Source organism: Pocillopora damicornis, chromosome 2 (assembly GCF_964200805.1).
Source record: "Pocillopora damicornis chromosome 2, jaPocDami1.2, whole genome shotgun sequence".
NCBI lineage: Eukaryota > Metazoa > Cnidaria > Anthozoa > Scleractinia > Pocilloporidae > Pocillopora > Pocillopora damicornis.
In genome coordinates, this window is record NC_142671.1 from 35,653,258 (window position 1) to 35,673,590 (window position 20,333).

Below are 20,333 nucleotides of genomic sequence, written 5' to 3' on the forward strand. Positions count from 1 at the left end.
GATCAGCGGGTTTCTTGATTCATTATGCGCTGAATCTGAAACAAAAAGAATTATCTGCGCAGCTGTTTTGGAGCCATCGCCTGACAAGAAACATGATGGTGAGATACACATTAACATCTTTTTCCATCTTGAATAGTTAAGCCAATTATAAGGATTACATTTATGATACAAGAAGGGAAAAGACGCATTTTTCACTTCACAAACATTTTATTTAGATGCGCAGCACTGAATCAAAACTACTCCGCTCACATGTTTGACATGTATTATTTTGACAGCAACCGGGTATAATTTTGCTCAAGGAGGGAACAGACGCCTCGCAGGGTGTTCCTCAACTCATCAGCAATATAAACGCTTGTCAGTTTATTGCTGATGCAGTTCGGACAACTTTAGGGCCAAGAGGAATGGATAAACTAATTGTAAATAGTCAAGGTAGGTCTACAGTACAGTACAGTACACTCCCGTCGTTCAGAGCATGTACACTTCTGAAGAGACAGTAGTACTTCAGCTTGCTTTATTTTCTTCTTGATCTCTGTGTAGGGAAAGCCACGATTTCCAACGACGGTGCTACAATTATAAGTCTCTTAGATGTCGTCCATCCTGCGGCAAAAACTCTTGTAGATATTTCAAAGTCGCAAGACGCAGAGGTGTGTGTAATTTTCTTAAGGGTTATATTTCTGTAGTATTTCTTATAGCTCAATTGTAAATGTAGTCAGAATGTCAGTGATCGACGTTGTTGACTTGTGTTTACAAAGGGGATCCATACATACTTAGCCGCATGTATTAAATACACCGTTCGTACCATCCCACCCTTCGTTGGAAAATCCTGTCTGCAATTATATCTTCTTGATCATTAATTTTCCCTGAAGAAGGAACTTTAGATCTTTCTCAGTGTGGCTTTTTCTTATTTTGTTGTATGTCTGGCGACATGTCATAAATATTTCTCTGTACCACCAAAGGTAGCCATTTTGACCATTATTTCGATCAGGTGCCATTACACGAAAGATTTATCAACTGTAGAGATAGTCTAACTGCAGATAAATTTTCAGTGTACTTGGGTATCTTAAAACTTAAATACTGCATCACAACTAGAGTTATTTCCATATTGAAATAAAATCTAGAGAACATTTAGGGTTTGCAAGAAGAGAAGAACAAAAACCAAGGGTACATCCCTTAGAAAAGAGTTGAAAATGAATGGGAGGAAGATTAGATGATGTTTCCTTCTGAAAAACAAACAAATACCTTAATTAGCTTGAACTTTTTAAACCCTAGGGAGTGACCAGCATCTAATTTCTCCTTAAGGCAATATCATGAAACAAGTTCTCCTTGTCAGTATAAGAGAAATGTGTAGAGAAGAGTAAGGAGAATGTGGATACTGATGTTAGGATAAAAAGGGTTAAAAAGTTACTTGCTGACAGATTGAGAAGTTCATTTTGTATAATCAATGTATAGGTTGGTGATGGAACAACGACTGTCACTCTTCTTGCCAGTGAATTTCTAAAGCAAGTCAAACCATTTATAGAAGAAGGAGTTCATGCTCAGATTGCTGTGAAGAGCTTTAGGAAGGCTGCAAATTTAGTGAGTAAAACTGTACAATTCTTTTCTCCTGTTGCATGGTAAACCTCAGCATGGTTAGATTTTTATGTAAATGATTAAATTTTGATCTCTCTCTTTATCTTGGTTTTCAGGCAATCAGTAAAATTAAGGAGATTGCTGTCAAAATCAAGAAAGATGACCCCAAGTAAGTAGAAGATGTCACTGGAAATTTTTGCTACTTTTAAAAATTAATGATTTTATCATTAAAAATATGTACCTTTACTCAGTCTTAAAATTTTATATTTACTATGTTAAAATTGTTTCATAGTCTTGTGAAACATAGCATCCCTTTCTTCCAGCGGTCAACTATCCTAATTCTCACCACTTTGAGGATTCTGTTATCGACATGGTTAACTTTCTGATCTTGCAGAGAAATGCGAGTATTGTTGGAAAGATGTGCAGCAACTTCACTAAATTCCAAACTAGTAGCTGCCCATAAAGACTTCTTCTCCAAGATGGTAGTTGATGCTGTAATGCTTCTAGATGATCTACTTCCACTAAACATGATTGGAATGAAGAAGGTGAAAGGTGGAGCCTTAGAAGATTCACGCCTCATTTCTGGTGTGGCCTTCAAGAAGACATTTTCCTATGCTGGATTTGAAATGCAACCCAAAAAGTACGAGAATCCCAAGATTGCAATGCTAAACGTAGAGCTTGAACTGAAGGCAGAAAAGGAAAATGCAGAGATTAGACTTGACAATGTGAAGGTAAGGATGCAGAATGTAAAGTGTAGTGCTGCCATGATATATTAAGAGCTTGAAAAAGCTCTCTGGATCTGTAAACTTGTTCAGGAGCACCAGCACCTTGTATAGTCCAGATTGTAATGATCAATTCTCAGTTTAAGATTAACCCTTATGATATTATGGTGGTATTAGAAATCACTTGCTTAGCCCTTTCTCTCTCATTATCTTGATAGAAGTTCTCCTTATTGTGTGCCATACACTCTTTAGAAAGTTTGCTGTGAGAATTTGGTGTTGGATCAAATGATAATCCCCTAGTTAATAATTTTTGCTATTCTCATCACTTTTCTGCTAGATATTGTATTGGTACTGCAAGAAGAAATTGTGTCTTAGTCATGGTTAAAACACACTTCTGGATATGATGATTTACTCTGCGTAAAGGTTTATATTCACTTCACCATTTGAAAGTTACTTCTCAATTCTGAGATGTGAAAACACTGATGGTAGGGTGTTTCCTTTTTCTGAAAAAAAATTGGGAGAGTCCTTATCATAGAAGAGGAGCCTCCACTTTTTAAGGGTTCTCCCCTATAGAAAATATGCACAGAATTATGCCCATCAGAAGTGCACGAGGCTTACTATTGATCTGACGATTTTCTCTCTTCCACAGGAGTATCAGCAGATTGTGGATGCTGAGTGGGAGATCCTTTATGACAAACTGGACAAGATAGTTAAGAGTGGTGCAAAGGTTGTTCTCTCAAAGCTCCCCATTGGAGATGTCGCCACACAATATTTTGCTGATAGGTTAGACTTTCTTTTATCATATTTCCTCTCTGAAATGCATCCCTCAAATACACCCTGCTCTCGATCAATCCTTTTCACGCTAATATCAGCATGCATATTCTCCATACTGTTCTCTATACATTTCTTAAGGAGCTGACAACGTTTCCTTTATTCTCCTGACCTTCAAGTTTGATTTTGGGGTAATAATAATAATAATAATAACTAGAAATTTGATGCTAGTTACTCCTAAGGGTCAAAGGTTTACTTGCAGCAGACTGAGCCAGAATGACCATTGAATGCAACCCTTGAACAAAAGCTGCACCCAATCAGAAGAATGTGGCATTTATTTGTTGACTATTAGGAACTAAAGTTTGGTGAAACTCTGAAAATACCAATCCTTCATTTCCTATTATAACATATCAAAAACCATACAGTTGCAATGCTACCTCACCAGAAAAATGTCTGGTTGAAAGTCTAGCCAGGCTCCTCCATAAAGTGCTATTTACAGAGGATTCACTGTAAATACCGGGAAATATCTGCTGATATTCCCCAAATTTGTTTTAGCCTTGCATCAATTGTGATAAAATTGGCCTTTACAAGAACATTCAAATTGGGAGAGGGTCTTATATGAAGGCATTTTCATGACGAGGATCGGTTTGTTTTCAGGGACATGTTCTGTGCTGGTCGCGTTGTGGAAGAAGACTTGAAGAGAACTATGAAGGCCTGTGGTGGTGCCATTCAAACAACAGTCAATAACATGACAGACGAAGTTCTAGGCATGTGTGAACTGTTTGAAGAAGAGCAGATTGGTGGAGAGAGGTATGCAGTAACATTAGAACACTGTATAAAAATCATTTCGCTAATTAGATAAAATTTACCACTTTATAACATGGGAACCATCTTCGATGTTGTAATTAAAGAAACTTAAGAATTTGAGGGGGTGGAATTTGACGGAAACAGGGAAGTGATGTATTTAAGTTTAAGTGGTATCTAGTCGTTTCATAACAATACACGTTTCGTACTCAGTCGATTCGTACCCAAATTCAGACGATTCGCTCCTGGTCTGTGTCGGTTCGTACCTGCTCCAACATTTAGTGACGTTCACAACCCAGGAGATACTACCAAATACCCCATGCTCGAACGCGTGAGCAGATGTCGATGTTTGCCCACGACAAGTTATCAGAGAGTTAAGCGAGTAAGGGACAAATTTTAAAAGTTCTGTTTATGAATACTTGTGACCTTCTTGACAATAACAAGATCAGACTGTGCATGTTTGGTTCCAGGCCTTACATTTGGTGGTCGCGTTTGTAAAATACAAATGTGAAATGGTGCGATGAATTTTGTTTTCTATGGCTTCGTCATTCTGAAAGTTTTAGTTAACCTCTATGAATTGGTTATCTCCAGTGTTGCTATTTCCTGAGGGTGACCACTTCACAGAGGTTTGACAGTACCGATTTCTACTCGTATTTCAGATATAACATCTTTACTGGTTGCCCTGAGGCCAAGACGTGCACTGTCATTTTACGAGGTGGAGCTGAACAATTCATCGAAGAAACAGAAAGATCTCTGCACGACGCCATCATGATCGTACGACGAGCGATCAAAAATGATGCAGTGGTAGCAGGCGGGGGAGCGATCGAAATGGAACTAAGCAAATACTTGAGAGATTTTTCTCGGTCGATCGCAGGAAAGGAACAGCTTCTTATTGGATCCATGGCCCGAGCTCTGGAGATCATTCCCAGACAGCTGTGCGACAATGCGGGATTTGATGCTACTAATATCTTGAATAAACTACGACAGAAACACTTTCAAGGTAAGAGGATCGACACTTTGTCTGGACTTTTCGTAGGGCGAATAAAACTGTACACCGGGTTAATCTTATTCGGCGGATAGCGCGGTACGTCTTTTGAACACTCAACCGCCGGATAGTTTTTTATCCGATGGATAGCAATATTTTTGGACAACTGGACGCTGTACGTTACATCGAACCTGTAAATAAAGGTTTCCCAAGGCCTAGAAGAGGGACCGTGTATCAAAATAGCGTTCAAACGGGGCATTGAACTCTTTACAAAGTAAGGAAAGCGCGTACAAACCATATATTTGTTAATCTGCCATGGCTGCTGAATACCGGGCGGGGTCTTGTAAGGTGGCTGAATTTCTGTACAATCACGATGGATGAAATTTCACTCTTACGCAATTTTCGAACGTTTGATGTTGATGCACAAAGTTGCACACCCACTATTCCACTCAGGCCATGTAATTTGACTCAAAATATTACGTGAGGAATATGAAAAAGATAAAGAAGTTATCAGTTTTGCACACTGTGCGTGAGAACCCTCTAGGAATAACTCTAATCAACATGGTGCTGGAAGAGGGATGGTTGGGGCATGGACAATGGAGAGTTGTTTAAACATCTTCTTCATATGTAAAGTCAGCTTCCAAAGACTTTTCGAATTTTAGTGTCGACTCGCAGTAAAAAGAAGGAAACCCCACGCTACATCCTCAGTACAAACGAGAATCAACTTTATTCCTTTTTTAACTCGTGGATTGCGCGAATGCGCAAGAGCGAGTTGTAGATACTATGTGGGGAATAGCGCTCGCTCGATTGGTCGATTCCTGTAAACTTTTTTTCGATTTTAGGCTTTTGAGTGCATCTGATAGTTTTTAGCGAGTAATAAACAAACGAAATGGCGACCTTTGTTGCTAAGAATAGTGGTGGGGTGAAAAAGAAGCCAATGATAATCTTAAAAGAGTGTTTTTTTTCGTTTTAGTTTCAACAAGCGGTGCCAGCGACTAGCAGGCATGCAAGGATTCACACTGAAATAACAGAACAACCTTCGTTTTTCATAAAATTGTAATTTACAATCCTTGAACTTGAAAACAATCCGAAGATTCATTGAAAATATCACTTTCTGCGAAGCGCTCAGAGTTTACAGATGTTCAAAAGCTTTTTCTGTTATGGCGTGAGATTGAGGACAAAATCGATCATAACGTTTCGTATCGTGTGTTTTTCCTGTGTGAGGCAACAGAAGATGCCGGCGACTGACGAAATTACAAATTTTCTTCTTTGTTTAGGTGGCATGTGGTATGGGGTGGATATAAACAACGAAGACATCGCCGATAACTTCGAGGCGTGTGTCTGGGAGCCAGCCATTGTGAAAATCAACGCCATCACGGCTGCTACGGAAGCAGCTTGTCTGATCCTGTCGGTGGACGAAACAGTAAAAAACCCTAAGTCAGGGGGTGATGGACCCCCTGCACCCGCTGGAAGAGGGCGCGGTCGTCCAAGATGAGAATTGGACCCGTGGATGTGACTTAAGAAATTTCACTGATTGGTAATAATATATTGGACATCTTGTGCGGCGCTTGAGGACATAACAAGCCTTATGCCCTCGGCATAACTGTACTCTGAGTTGTTCCGAGAACGTGATTTGTTCGGACAGCGTATTTGAAAAAGGAACTGTTATCGAACTGAAAGAGCAGCTAGGCATTATTGAAGAATAAAGAACCGCTGTTATGTTGGAAGTTGTGATCCTGTGGAGGATTTTGTGTGTACTCAGTAATATTTTGAATCGTACGATATACTGTTAAAAATTTGTTGGGAAAAAAATAAGTGCCCAAATTGTTTGGGTTGTGAAATTCGTTGTCCCTGTCATGGCAAGATCTTTTTGAATTCGATTCGTTTTACAAGTTCACTCAGAATCTCCACCAATGACGTATTGATTTCAGGGCTTTTTAATCAGCCCTCAGATCCACTGCCTTTGGTCATTCTTAGCGTAGAACTGGAAGTTGAAGAAGCATCGTTATCCTCTCTTTCCTTCCCCCTCTCCCATCCCCTTCTCGTGTTGAGCCGATAAACTAAGATCCCCAACAGAAGAATCGCATGAACAACCTTTGAGATTTCTCTCTTTCTAAGCAACTGGTCATTATTCATCGCCTGGGGGCTGGTAAGGAGGGTCGGGGTCGGATGATTTTGGGGGGTATCATTGTTTTCCAGGAGGAACGAACGAAGGGGAGATCAGTCGTTGCTAACAGAGTATAAAGGAGGACTTACCCCTTAGAGATAAGTCTAGCGATATTTCATTAAACGCCCCTGAGCCACGCGTTCTCAGTGTTGCGTGCAAATTATTTTATCAGTTTGCATTCGACGCGAGTGAAAAAAACAAATCTAATTGCAAGAAAGACTTCAAACCTTTATTTCATCATAACTTTTATAAAACGTTTATAATCACAAGCAATTCTGAGCTTAAGCGAACGTGAGTGATCCCTTTTCGAAGAGCAGTTGTAGTGCTGTAGGTCCGTTAACTACAAGCAGAAACTTAGAGATGTCGATTGTAATGGGACTTTTCGGATTTATTTCAAAATAAGTTTACTTAAGTTCGCGTTGATGGTTAATCTCGGTGTCGCTCATTTTCGCCTAATTTGGAGGTAAGAAAATTCTGATAAGTAGGGACTAAAAAAATTGGGAAGGTTCGCGGTTAACAGTTGTTACATTTGCCCATACGTGACTAGGATGGGTGCCATAACTGGCGACAGGTTTCGCACATTGGAGCTTGCCTTTTCAGACTACCTCTTAGTTAAAGTGTGGAGAGTTTCTTCAGGTTTATATCGACTAAAATTTCAAACACATCTTTCAACACCGCTTTCATGAGGTCAGTGTCTGTTGCACATGTCACGTGCAAATACATGTGCTTGTCAGCGGGTTTCTTGGACAAAAACAACTCCCGGATGTAATTTAAACCTATCTCGGGGTCTGGACCTCCTGCAAGCAAGAATATAATATATCAATATGCTGTCATGTAGAAATTATTTTCTTTAAAAATAAAATGATCTTTTTTAACCACTCTTCCTCCAAAAACAACGTCCTTTCTTAAAGTGCGATTCCAAGAAGCAATTTGAACGGGGCGATGGGGACGACGGGGCACCGCCCCAGGGGTGACTATGTCATGGATCGTATGTACGGGGGTTTTGCCCAAAGGGAGCGCCTTAAATTTTCTTAAAACAAGTCGGAGAAGAGGATTGCAAGAGAGGGTAAAGGAGGAGTGCGGTGTGGAATTTTATCCTAAGTAAGTAAAATAGATAGCTTTTGGACCAAAACTGACATTTCAAAGGTAATGGTGTAGGTCTCAAGTTGGAATAAAAGGTACAAAGCCTTAACCCCCCCCCCTCCCCTCCAGCCAATCTTGCACCATTCAGAATGTTGGAGGGTGGAGGATTTGCGAGCCTACTGATACTACTACTCCTATACAGAAAGTAAAGTTTTATCAATCTCGTTCTTAGCACAACGGATTGTATAAGGCCCAGCCAATCAAATATCAGGAAACATTTTATTTTCGATCGTGGTCAAGAGTTTTTCTGGCCAGAAAAAGCATGAGCTTGCCCGGGAGAATACTAAGGAGTTACGCGTGCGCGCAACGATAAGCTTCCCTCTTGACAGAAGCAAGGCTTCCCGTTCGCTCAGCCTATCAAGCAATCTCAGCTTTGAACGTCGTCCACTTACCGTCGTAGTCGGGAAAGCACGCAGACAGATTTGAAGTCTTCAGCTTCTCCACGAATAAGTCATGCTTGTTAAGAAAGAGAATAAATTCCGTCTTCTCAAGGAAAGCATTTTGACTGATTTCTTCAAATAACTCCAGGCTGTCATGCATAGCATTCTGCGACCCAATAAAGAACGAAAAAAAAAATAGAAATGTATTTTTAATTATGAATTTTAACGCCTAAATGAACAAATTAAACACAAAGGGTTTTATGCCTGTATCTTGATCAGCTGTAGCTTTATATCGAATACTTTGCTCATTTTCGAAATGGAGACATTCAAAGGACTCTGGAATCTTGATTTGGTGCCCTTTTTAACTCGTGAATTGCGCGCATGCGCAAGAGCGAGTTATAGGTACGATGTGGGGAATAGCATTCGCTCGCTCGCTCGCTCGCTCGCTCGCTCGATTGGTCGATTCCTGTAAACTTTTTTTAGATTTTAGGCTTTTGAGTACATTTGATAGTTTTTGGCGAGCAATAAACAGACGAAATGGCGACCTTTGTTGCTAAGAATAGTGGTGGGGTGAAAAAGAAGCCAATGATAATCTTAAAAGAGTTTTTTTTTCGTTTTAGTTTCAACAAGCGGCGCCAGCGACTGGCAAGCATTCAAGGATTCACACTGAAATAACAACAACCTTCGGTTTTCATAAAATTGTAATTTACAATCCTTGAACTTGAAAACAATCCGAAGATTCATTGAAAATATCACTTACTGCGAAGCGCTCGGAGTTTACAGATGTTCAAAAGCTTTTTCTGTTATAGCGTGAGATTGAGGACAAAATTGATCATTACGTTTCGTCGCATGTGTTTTTCCTGTGTGAAGCAACAAAAGATGCCGGCGACTGACTAAATAACAAGTTAACACGAAAATCAAATAACACTTAGACAAACAATTTTAGCTATCGATTTTCAGTGAATTTTTAAAGAACAAATTTCTTGTAAGTTTCAAGACAATTTGAAGATTCAACATATATACAACGTACTAAAATGCGAAAATTACACACCACAAAATTGATAAATAGGCCTGAAATGAAATTCTATCTTGTTATTGATTATACGTTGCCTAGCACGTGACTTAAATCTACCCAGGCGGAGATCTAAAATGACGGAAAGCACACTCCGACATCCGTCAGAAGGAGGTCATCTCGGGTAGATTTCCGATTACGAAATCCGAGCTCGCCCGATGTTGTCTTCGTGATGAAGGCCCTATTTAGCATATTAGACCCGCAAAACAGAGTAGAAACGAACACGTGCTTCGTTTTCGCTCATGACTTCGTATTAGCCTTAAGATATTTGCATTTTTTTTCCGTTGCTTACCTATATTACAGACACCAATAAATTTTTGCGATGCCTCCTTTTCACGGATGGCCGATTACAACTACAACATAGTAACACCTCCACGAAATCTATCAAAAGGAGGATGTTACAACACCAGAGGTCATCTCGGGTAGATATCTTATGACGAAATCCGAGCTCGCCCGATGTTTTCATGAAGGCCCTATTTCGCATTTTAGAGCCGCAAATTAGAGTAGAAAGGAACACTTACTTCGTTTTCGCTCATGACTTTGTATTAGCGTTAAGATATTTGCATTTTTTTCCGTTGCTAACCTATATGACAGATTCCACAAAATACATTTGACGCCTACTTTTCACGGATGGCCGATCACAACTACAACGTAATGACATCTTCACGAAATCTGTCAAAAGGAGATTTTAAAACACCGGAAATTTTCTGGATTTCTGATGAAATAAATTTAACGCAGTTACGATATATTGTTATTTCTAATATGGTAATTGATAAAAAAAATTGTACATTACCTCGATTGGACGGAGATTAAGTTTGAATATAATAAAGCAGGCGATATTACTTTTGTCGACAAGGATAATCCGTGATTTGTCTCACCTATTATATTTTCTCTATCTGCGTTGTGCCATGATCATCATTGAAAATATTCTACGATAATATTTTTTACAATATTTAGATGAGGATTTTTAATTCTAAACGCAAGAGCGTACTTAGGGAAAGATCTGTAAGAAACAGTTTCTCATGAATACATTTGAAAAATTCTTTTAGCTGACTTCTACATAGATAAAAAATTACTACACATATATATTTCACTTCGACGATTATCTTAATAAACAATTAATGGGAAGTTCTGAGAATCAGTTTTTAATACTACATGTTAAATTAATGGTTATTTTTCTCTTCCTGCTTAAGGGCTCTTTCGCAGTTTGGACAACGCCAGTTTGCACTTGAATCTTCCAAAATAATTGTTGAAATGCATTTCCTGTGAAAAAACTTCTTGCAGCTACAAAATTTCACACAACGAGAAGGAGACTTCGAGTCTGACTCTTCCCTCGGCATTCTACACTCGCACATTACCGAGACCTCTTGAACAAAAAGTGGCCTCCTGTCTCGACACTCGGGTACTTTAGAGAGGGGAAAGAGGTCGAATGATCCACTCTCCAGGCTCTTTAAAAGATGTTGTCTTATCAGCTTCCTGTCAAATGTCAGATTAGAAGGATTGAGGCCATGTAGTAGCGAAACCAGAAAAGCAATAGCATAAACTCCACAGTCATCGGAATTGTTCTGGTGTTGCACATTTGGTACAATGACCTTAGAACTGGTTCCTTCGTCGTATATAATTGATGCAATCTGTTTCTGCACGAGGGCTGCAATTCTTCCCGAAAACAGGCTGTCGTACAGATAAACTACAGAAGGAGTGTAGCATCCTACAGTAGATACCAACACCCAATGATGGCTGCCAGTATTCAGGATTTATGAAAATTGGCCTTTTTGAACAGAAAAATTAAAAATAGGCCCCATAGTTGTATTTTCCAATCCTCTTGCGTGAGGGAACTGTTCCCTCAGAACAGACTGAGTGGTCGGTGAGCCAGTCTCCAGTTGAAGTGGTGCTAATGTCCTGTTCCGAGAGATGGAATTTACCGGCCTTTGAGGCGCTTCTGTGAGAGGTCTTTACAAATTCTACTTCACCATCTTTTTTATTTTGCTGGGCCAGGTTTGTGTTCGTTGTCGCGTTTACTGTAAGGATGATGCATGTGTTTGCAGTGCTGGTCGTGCTCGAGGTTGTGTTAATGGAGGAGATGGTGTTTGCGTTTGCGGTGTTGGTGATGCATGTGGTCGTGTTTGGTGTGTAAGGGGTGCTTGCCTTTACAGTTTGATTGGCGTTTGAATTTTTTTATGGGTTTATGTTTATTTGAGCCTCAGCGCTTGAGTTGGCATTCTTGATGTGTGCGAGTTTCGGCTGTTTGGCAGGCTGGCGTTCTATATCGTTTAAGCTGACGTTATACCCCCTTTTCATGTTGTTTCCTCTTTCCCCTACACGTCCAGTGAAAGGATTTTTCTTCTGAGATACTGGCAGCCTTTTATAGTCTACTTTCTTTTTTTTCATCCTGCGCGAATTCTTTTTCATAGTAGACTTCAGGAGAGACCTCACCTTTCAGACAACTTTCTCTCAAACAATGAACTCACTTCTTGACAAGTTAATTTACGTGCCATCATAGAATTGGAAATTTTGTTCAGAAAGCGAAATTATCGATTGGAATACGGCCGAACGCTGAATACGAATTGAGTGAGCAAACAGATACTTTGATATCTCGCATGATGACAAATTTCCCGCCTTTGCTAGTTTGGACCATTCAATTGTCTGGGAGTCAATCGACCGTATCATTTATCTTTCCTCTCCATTTCCGGTGTTTTAAAATCCTCCTTTTGACAGATTTCGTGGAGGTGTTACTATGTTGTAGTTGTAATCGGTCATCCGTGAAAAGGAGGCATCGCAAAAATTTTGTGGAGTCTGTAATGAAGGTAAGCAACAAAAAAAAAAGCACTATCTTACGCCTAATACGAAGTCATGAGCGAAAACGAAGCACGTGTAGGGCCTTCATCACGAAGACAACATCGGGCGAGCTCGGATTTCGTAATCGGAAATCTACCCGAGATGACCTCCTTCTGACGGATGTCGGAGTGTGCTTTCCTAAAATGACGGTGGCAGGCTTGGCTTAGTTATATCACTCAAAACTCGTTCCCGTTTGTCTCATTTGATAAAGAGGGAATCGTTAATGTTTTCATTAAGACAGTATTGCCTTGACTTTCTAATATTTACAACGAAAGACAGTAAATTTCACTTTTCACCCACATTTACTTCCAACCTTTTCTTTTGAACCAGAAACAAAAATGATAGACGTTTAAAACACATTACATCATCCACCTTGTTAAATGTAATAGCATGATCATTTCAATTGTAATGCCTTCTTGTCCCAACGTTACTTTGTTTCTTTGCTACATTAGCGAACACTGAACTACTGCTCGTACTCTAGATGACAATCAACCACAAAATTCCCTAAACCAGATAACATTAAACATAATCTCAAAAATCATGTGTCAATTCACGAGTTTGCTCACAGAGCACTTTGATTAAAAAATATGGCAACTTCGGAAATCTTCGTGAACATTCGGAAACACCGAACAGTAGCAGGACGACTTACCGAATTTTCGTCCTCCTCGACGAATTCGTCGTAGCTACTCAATGATACAAAGAACACAACGGCTGTTACACCTTCAAAGAAATGAATCCACTTTTTGCGTTGACTTTTTTGTCCTCCAACATCTATAACTCTGTTAACAACAAAGAAAATAAGGTGACAGCGATGAGATCTACAGAGCTTTGGAAGTAGCTCATAAGTGTGTTGAGACATAGCCTTTAAATTTCTAAGGTGCTGACAAGGAGAACTCTTGTAACAATCAAGAGCCAGCTGATGATCATTTCTTTTTTTCTCATAACTTTTTTTGTATGATTTAGGGGTGACATTGTAAGGAGAAATTAGATGCCAGTCACCCTTAGGGTCAAGAGTTAAGCCTCGTAATGATCTTTTTAAAAGTAATCTGAATATTCTTAAATATCTTTACCACCTTACCTGTAATTGTAACTGTTTACTGAAATTTTTCTTTCTTGAACACCTTGAGTTTGTTGCCTAGCGTGCAGAATATCCTCGTGTGTTGGGATGTAATCGGGATGTGATAGCCTTTCGAGATTCTCAAAAAAACTGATTAAAAAACAAGAATGGGCGCAATAAGTCACAGGTTACACAGGCTACGAATGGCCTGTAAACGCCTTCATTATCAGCGCTGCAGGACGCACTTTTCTCCGTGCGTGGGAAGATTTGAGAGGAGTCGAGGATAGGTTTTGCACTAATAATCAGTGCAGACGTCTCGCAGGTGAAGAGACTCTCGCGCCTACGCGTCAATAATGAAGGCCTAGCTCGCAGGCAACAACTTTCATTGTAAAGAAAAGCGTACTATACGTTACTCTTGTAAATAAGATACCTATGAGGAAGAAAGAGCGTACGGTAGCTCTACATTATGTCTGATTGCTCAATATACCAGACATTACTAGCTTATTAATATTTAACGCTACATTACGAAAGCAACATCAAGAAAACCGCCTTCAGTTATCTGAAATCTTTCTGTACATTCACACTTAAGTAGGTCTGTCAAAGTATATTACCCGCAAACCATGCAGCTATCGCGCGAGTATGTCGCAGTAATCACGCGAAGAGAGGCTGAGGTCGCGCTAAAAACGCTCTAAAAGCGCGTTCCGATACTAATTCTTTCTGAAAGTGAAATGTGATCATCGCAGTAAATTTTCCAATTTAAGCAATTGGAAAGAAGAAGCCTGAAAAAAAAAATCAGGGCTTCAACGGGATTCGAACCCGTGACCTCCGCGATACCGGTGCGATGCTCTACCAACTGAGCTATGAAGCCACACATTGGGAGCGAGGTCAATTTATTGAGTTCATATCTTCCCGTGAAGTGAAATGATGTGAAGTTTTTATATGAAATAATTCATATTTGTACTGCGGTTGTAGATGAAAGTGAAATGTGATCATCGCAGTAAATTTTCCAATTTAAGCAATTGGAAAGAAGAAGCCTGAAAAAAAAAAAAAAATCAGGGCTTCAACGGGATTCGAACCCGTGACCTCCGCGATACCGGTGCGATGCTCTACCAACTGAGCTATGAAGCCACACATTGGGAGCGAGGTCAATTTATTGAGTTCATATCTTCCCGTGAAGCATCGCACCGGTATCGCGGAGGTCACGGGTTCGAATTCCGTTGAAGCCCTGATTTTTTTTTTTTTTTTTTTTTTTTTTTCAGGCTTCTTCTTTCCAATTGCTTAAATTGGAAAATTTACTGCGATGATCACATTTCACTTTCATCTACAACCGCAGTACAAATATGAATTATTTCATATAAAAACTTCACATCATTTCACTTCACGGGAAGATATGAAGTCAATAAATTGACCTCGCTCCCAATGTGTGGCTTCATAGCTCAGTTGGTAGAGCATCGCACCGGTATCGCGGAGGTCACGGGTTCGAATCCCGTTGAAGCCCTGTTTTTTTTTTGTTTTTTTTTCAGGCTTCTTCTTTCCAATTGCTTAAATTGGAAAATTTACTGCGATGATCACATTTCACTTTCATCTACAACCGCAGTACAAATATGAATTATTTCATATAAAAACTTCACATCATTTCACTTCACGGGAAGATATGAACTCAATAAATTGACCTCGCTCCCAATGTGTGGCTTCATAGCTCAGTTGGTAGAGCATCGCACCGGTATCGCGGAGGTCACGGGTTCGAATCCCGTTGAAGCCCTGATTTTTTTTTTTTCAGGCTTCTTCTTTCCAATTGCTTAAATTGGAAAATTTACTGCGATGATCACATTTCACTTTCATCTACAACCGCAGTACAAATATGAATTATTTCATATAAAAACTTCACATCATTTCACTTCACGGGAAGATATGAATTCAATAAATTGACCTCGCTCCCAATGTGTGGCTTCATAGCTCAGTTGGTAGAGCATCGCACCGGTATCGCGGAGGTCACGGGATCGAATCCCGTTAAAGCCCTGATTTTTTTTTTTTTTTTTTTTTTTTTTCCAGGCTTCTTCTTTCCAATTGCTTAAATTGGAAAATTTACTGCGATGATCACATTTCACTTTCATCTACAACCGCAGTACAAATATGAATTATTTCATATAAAAACTTCACACTAATTCTTTCTGTTTTCTCTTACAATAATCAATGGTAACCGATATTTTTATATTTTTACTTACTATTTAGCGGAATCGTCGATGTAAAACAAATTTCTTTGGCCAAAGCAAGTCTGTACTGAGGAGTCGTTCCAGAATTTTGTCAGCAGCGGAACTCTGTCTGTCAGCGAAAAGTTGTTATTTTCACTGTCTTCTGAGTCGGCATGTTCTAGTAGCTCCTGATGGAGGTCCTGGGTGAATAAATGAGAATTTTGGATTTAAAATTTAGGTATACAGCTGTTTCGAGAGAGGCTGTCGGAAAAAAGGACAAAAGTATATGCGCTAATTTGGAAAGGTAATCTGTCTAGCTGATCGGGGTATCCGGTAATCAGAGAATGTTAATAAGTCAAATAAATAAATTCATGAAACCCGCGATACTTCATCTTAACAGTTCCCTAGATCCCTTGAGGTCGAAGAACCGTGACCTTAGAACCACACACAATACCTTTAGGGGTTGTTGCGGGCACTTGACGCTTTTTTTCTTTTCCGCCTACCTTTCTCAAAATAGCTGCATGCAACCCAAGGGGCTTATGCTCTGCGGCGCTCAGCACCTGATCGAGATCAAAAAAAGTGGAATGTGCGGAAGAAACATGCCCAAATTTGATCCGATTCAATTAAGGCTGATCGCGCCTTAATTCCTTGTGCTAAACTTAAAAGGCAAAAAACGAAAAATGAATGAAATCCTACAAAATTTCCGCCAAAAGAAATTGAAATTTTCATGGGTATTAATATCCGGAAACATATGAAGGGAAACGGAGAACTTGAAACTCCCAATTATTTGTTTTTACGAAATCATTCGATGCATGTCACCGCCCATTTACGGTTTCAACGTGAGCAAATGCACAAATAGAAGGCGTCGCGTGACAAGAATCGTTGATTTATGTTCGAATTTGTTCTGCCACTGACACGATATTTGCATGAGCAAAGACCAAGACTCAAACGAGGTTACCCCAGACTGTTTACTGGTAGAGAAGCAATCGAATAACAAAGTGTCTTGTCTAGAAACACCGCACGTCGGACCTTGCCGAAGCTTAAATGAGCTCCTGATCAGGAGGAGGGCGCATTAACAAAAAGGGCCCCTGCATCTCTTATATTGCTTTCAGAGAAAGCGTCGTTTTTAATGCACTTCCAGGCGAACAGAGTCAGATGAAATTTGCGTTCCTTCGCGCGTGTTTTGAGCGCCCCTTGTGTTCGCCTCGCACTTGCCTTCGTTTGCCTGAAAGCGCCACTAAAAACCCCTCTCTTTTGCAGGTTATCTCCCACAACATTGTATTACCTTGGTGCTCAACTCTTCGTTGGTAAAAGTAAGCCCTATCTCTTCCATTGCTTCGAGAATTCGAATCATGGCTTTTCGGACATTTCCATATATAACTGGCTTGAATTCTTTCCGCTCTTTCTCCGTATAACCATCCCCGTATAGAATTCGCAGCTGTTTGAGAAAAGTGGTTTTCCCAGAACAACCCGATCCTAATAAAAAAAAAAAAAAACGAAAATGAAACAAGCTCAAGTAAAAAGGAGAAAAGCTAACAAAAGAAATTAGGCAGCAGAAATCGAACAGAGCTTCATTAAAAAAAAAATAAATCCAACAGGTCAAAAGAGAATGTACAAGAAGGAATGTACGATTGCTCCAAACCAAGAGATTATAGACTCTTGTCCATACACATAAAATACGAAAAACGAAAGTAGAATTAAAATAATGAACACGACTCAAGACGGTATTTGCAATTTATAACAAAAGAGGTTCTTGGCTGTGACCTCCACAGTTCGGGAGGACAACAAGACAAGACCAGAGTAGAGGGGTAGGGATAGCGAGGGGGAGGGGGTGAAATAATCATGACCTATATACCTATCGAACGAACCATCGACACGTATATGCAAGAATATCTATGATTTTTTTGGTTGATGTCAAAAACCATTGTGAAATTATAATGGACCTTATGTTTGAAGCCTCTAAACGGAAATTGACTTTCAGTTTCTCAGCAGTCAACAAAAGGAAATAAATATATTTCATTTAGTCAATAACTTCGGTGTTCACAATTTTTTAATTTCTTTCAACAACAGAAGTTGAAAATAAACAATATTCAGTGGATTTTATAATCTATTTTTAATCGTTCCTGATGAAAAATTTATTCATGTTTTTCTTTGTGGCCATAATGTCAGATGTCTACATGATAATTAATTTCACATCCAATTTGCCAAGCTGTCTCAAAATTGTGAAAGATGTTTTGTCACGAAAGTGGAACAAAGAAAAAAAGTCCCCATGAGGGATCGAACTTCAGATCTTCGCCTCAAAATGTTCAGCTAAATACTAAGTTCGAATTCTTGTTTCATGAAAATGAATTAATGATTTCATCAACAGGCCGGTACAATTACTTCGGATTACATGCGTGTGAATATTTTGGCGGTCACATTTTGATTCATATTTTATGATATAGGTAAAATTTGAATTTGCTGAAAGTACGTAAGTTTGAAGTGTTCAAATTTACGTATGTTGGTCCAATATTTCTTTCATTTCCTCAAATGTCGTTTGTTTGTCTAGAAGGTAAAGTGCTTTTATATTCGTTTCTTTCTTTTCCAAGAGCTTGAAGAACCCCGCGTGAGGGATTATATTTAGCACAAGTCATAAGTCTTAATCATCATATCTGCATCTTCGATAGTGAAACACAATCTTCATAATACCGTCAAGTTTTTCAGGATTATATATGTTTGATTGCGTATTTACGGACTATCTTTCGGCGGCGAATTTGATTATCTAAGAGGGTTTTATTTGCCATAGAGAAATTTTTGGGTTGTTGTTTATTTAAGAACGTAAGGAAAAATTAAAAACATTTTAGCAAATGTACACAGAGAGTTAGGGATTTTTACTTCCTAAGGTGGGCAATTCTTGGTGTAGTGGCGGCGGCGAACGTGTTTTGATTCGCTGGTTTGGCAAAATACGAGCGAGGGTTGTATGCTTGAAAAATTCTAGAAATAAACATTCATCCCGCTCTATATGAGGCCGAAATGGCAACCCAGGAATTTGTAAGATCTGCGGTATTCTTACCCAAAATCAACAGCTGTACTTCTTTCTCTTTCAATTCTCTTTCCTTGTCCAACAGTGCATCGATGTCCCGGCTTCGCTTGAATGCCGCCTTCAGTTCGCTCGGCTTGAGATTAGAATCGATTCGCTGCAGTTCCTCGGCCATGTTTGAGTCGCACGGAAACGGAATGTCACTCGGTTAACGTATTCATTTCAAGCTGTTTTTCGATGAATTTACTCACGACTCGCGAGCAGGGTACAGTGCTTATAAAGTAGCAACAGTCAGACTGCGACTGCCCCCGAAAGTGCCTTTATACGCAAAAACCAATACGAGTCCAATATCTGTGACTTGGTTGAGTTGAAAAAATCTCGAAGTACTTTGCAAAAGAGGCAATTTGCAACGATTGAGGTTCGTTTTTTTGGCGTTATTAATTCATTACTCGTACGAAAAGCAAAGTGACAAGCGTTTAAGCTCATGATTTGAATAACAAAGTAACTCGCGATGAGATGTCCAATCAGCTTTAGAGTAAAAGCTACAATAAATGGTCGGTTTTGTTTTACTAAGACCAGCCGAACTTCATTAACAAATGTTTGCGAGAGATAAGAACAGTCCATTCACGGGTCTTACAGACAATTTGTAATGTTATTAAAGGAAGTGTACGGGTCTCAGAATTGCAGTTGGAATTTGGATATCTTGAGCTCGTCGCTTCCACGACTTTAAATTCCGACCCAGTATTTCGCATATTTTTTTTCTTGTGGAACAAGTGATATTAACCTGTAAATGCCACTGAGTGTTTCTTATTTTTGACCAGAAAATTTTAATGCGTGCCACGTTTGTTTAAACGTGCCCGCCTTTACCGAACCCGTTTGTGTAACCAATGGATCCACCCTAGATCTTTATCAATTTTTAACTTCCTTCTGGTACGTAAGTTCTGATGACGCAAAAGTGATGTTCCTCAGGACAACTATGAAAAGATCTTTCAAACCAACAACAGGCATATGAAACAGTATCTCGAATATTTGTTTACATCCTTTGATATTGAAGACGTCGCATAAATATGAATGGATAATAAAACCTTTAATATATCATGTAACTGATAGGTTCAAAACGGGTTCACAGTCGTCAGAAAGGCCTGATTGTAATTAACTTGTAAATTAAACCTTTGTAACCTCTTTTTTTATTATCACCGGAAAAAATCATTGATCACAGATGTTTTTATTGTTAATTCTTCCAGTGTTGTAAAACTTAAGTAGCCTTTGTCGTGCATGAAAGTAGCGGGGACAATAGTATGAAATAAAATTATAATTTATAGTAATCGTTCATCAGTATTAAACGTTTTAAAGATTAAAATTTATGAACTTAAATTAGCGCACGCGACCAGCTGTGCTTCTCTTGGGGTAAGAAAAAAATCGCTCCTTTTAATTTTTAATACAATTTTTTTTTCAGTCAAGGAAATTGGAGCTGACGCACGAAGTTTCCTCGCTGCTGGCAAAACCTGAATTCTGCAGGAAGTTCACCTCCGGATATTTTTTACCACGCAGTTCTGGAAATTGTTTTTAAAGATTCTGTCCCTACGTAGTTTGCATGTAGTCTTGTACATGTGTCTT

The 20,333-nt window shown here is 39.3% G+C and overlaps 2 protein-coding genes across 3 annotated transcripts; one reads left to right on the plus strand and one right to left on the minus strand.

The window, feature by feature from the left end:
* Positions 1-12: 12 nt before the first annotated feature.
* On the plus strand, positions 13-6,578 carry LOC113668060 (T-complex protein 1 subunit eta). The gene is made up of 10 exons (XM_027183944.2): positions 13-98; positions 276-429; positions 538-644; positions 1,450-1,575; positions 1,686-1,738; positions 1,964-2,300; positions 2,941-3,074; positions 3,720-3,872; positions 4,526-4,866; positions 6,129-6,578. Exons 1-10 carry the CDS (start codon positions 93-95, stop codon positions 6,344-6,346), a joined length of 1,629 nt encoding a protein of 542 aa, XP_027039745.2. The 5' UTR covers positions 13-92; the 3' UTR covers positions 6,347-6,578.
* Positions 6,579-7,225: 647 nt separating this feature from the next.
* LOC113668089 (guanine nucleotide-binding protein G(t) subunit alpha-2) lies at positions 7,226-19,328 on the minus strand. Of its 2 annotated transcripts, XM_089197491.1 has the most exons (8): positions 18,750-19,318; positions 16,983-17,173; positions 16,201-16,257; positions 15,731-15,897; positions 13,527-13,655; positions 13,098-13,227; positions 8,554-8,707; positions 7,226-7,815 (listed from the first exon to the last, which is right to left on the minus strand). In XM_089197491.1, the coding sequence occupies exons 1-8, from the start codon at positions 18,889-18,891 to the stop codon at positions 7,631-7,633; spliced, it is 1,155 nt and encodes a 384-aa protein (XP_089053617.1). In that variant the 5' UTR covers positions 18,892-19,318; the 3' UTR covers positions 7,226-7,630. The 2 variants fall into 2 exon arrangements, with proteins under 2 accessions (XP_089053617.1, XP_089053618.1); XM_089197492.1 differs by lacking the exon at positions 16,201-16,257 and having other exon boundaries at positions 18,750-19,328.
* Positions 19,329-20,333: the final 1,005 nt, after the last annotated feature.

Excerpts from the sequence above, each read along its gene's own strand:
- LOC113668060 (XM_027183944.2), top strand. Across the intron at positions 1,739-1,963 it reads ATCAAGAAAGATGACCCCAA|AGAAATGCGAGTATTGTTGG; the intron begins GTAAGTAGAAGA and ends CTGATCTTGCAG. Across the intron at positions 4,867-6,128 it reads ACGACAGAAACACTTTCAAG|GTGGCATGTGGTATGGGGTG; the intron begins GTAAGAGGATCG and ends TTCTTTGTTTAG.
- LOC113668089 (XM_089197491.1), bottom strand. The coding sequence starts at position 18,891 with ATGGCCGAGGAACTGCAGCGAATCGATTCTAATCTCAAGCCGAGCGAA. Across the intron at positions 17,174-18,749 it reads AGTACAGCTGTTGATTTTGG|GATCGGGTTGTTCTGGGAAA; the intron begins GTAAGAATACCG and ends TTTTTTTATTAG. Across the intron at positions 8,708-13,097 it reads TCGAGGAGGACGAAAATTCG|AATGCTATGCATGACAGCCT; the intron begins GTAAGTCGTCCT and ends ATTGGGTCGCAG.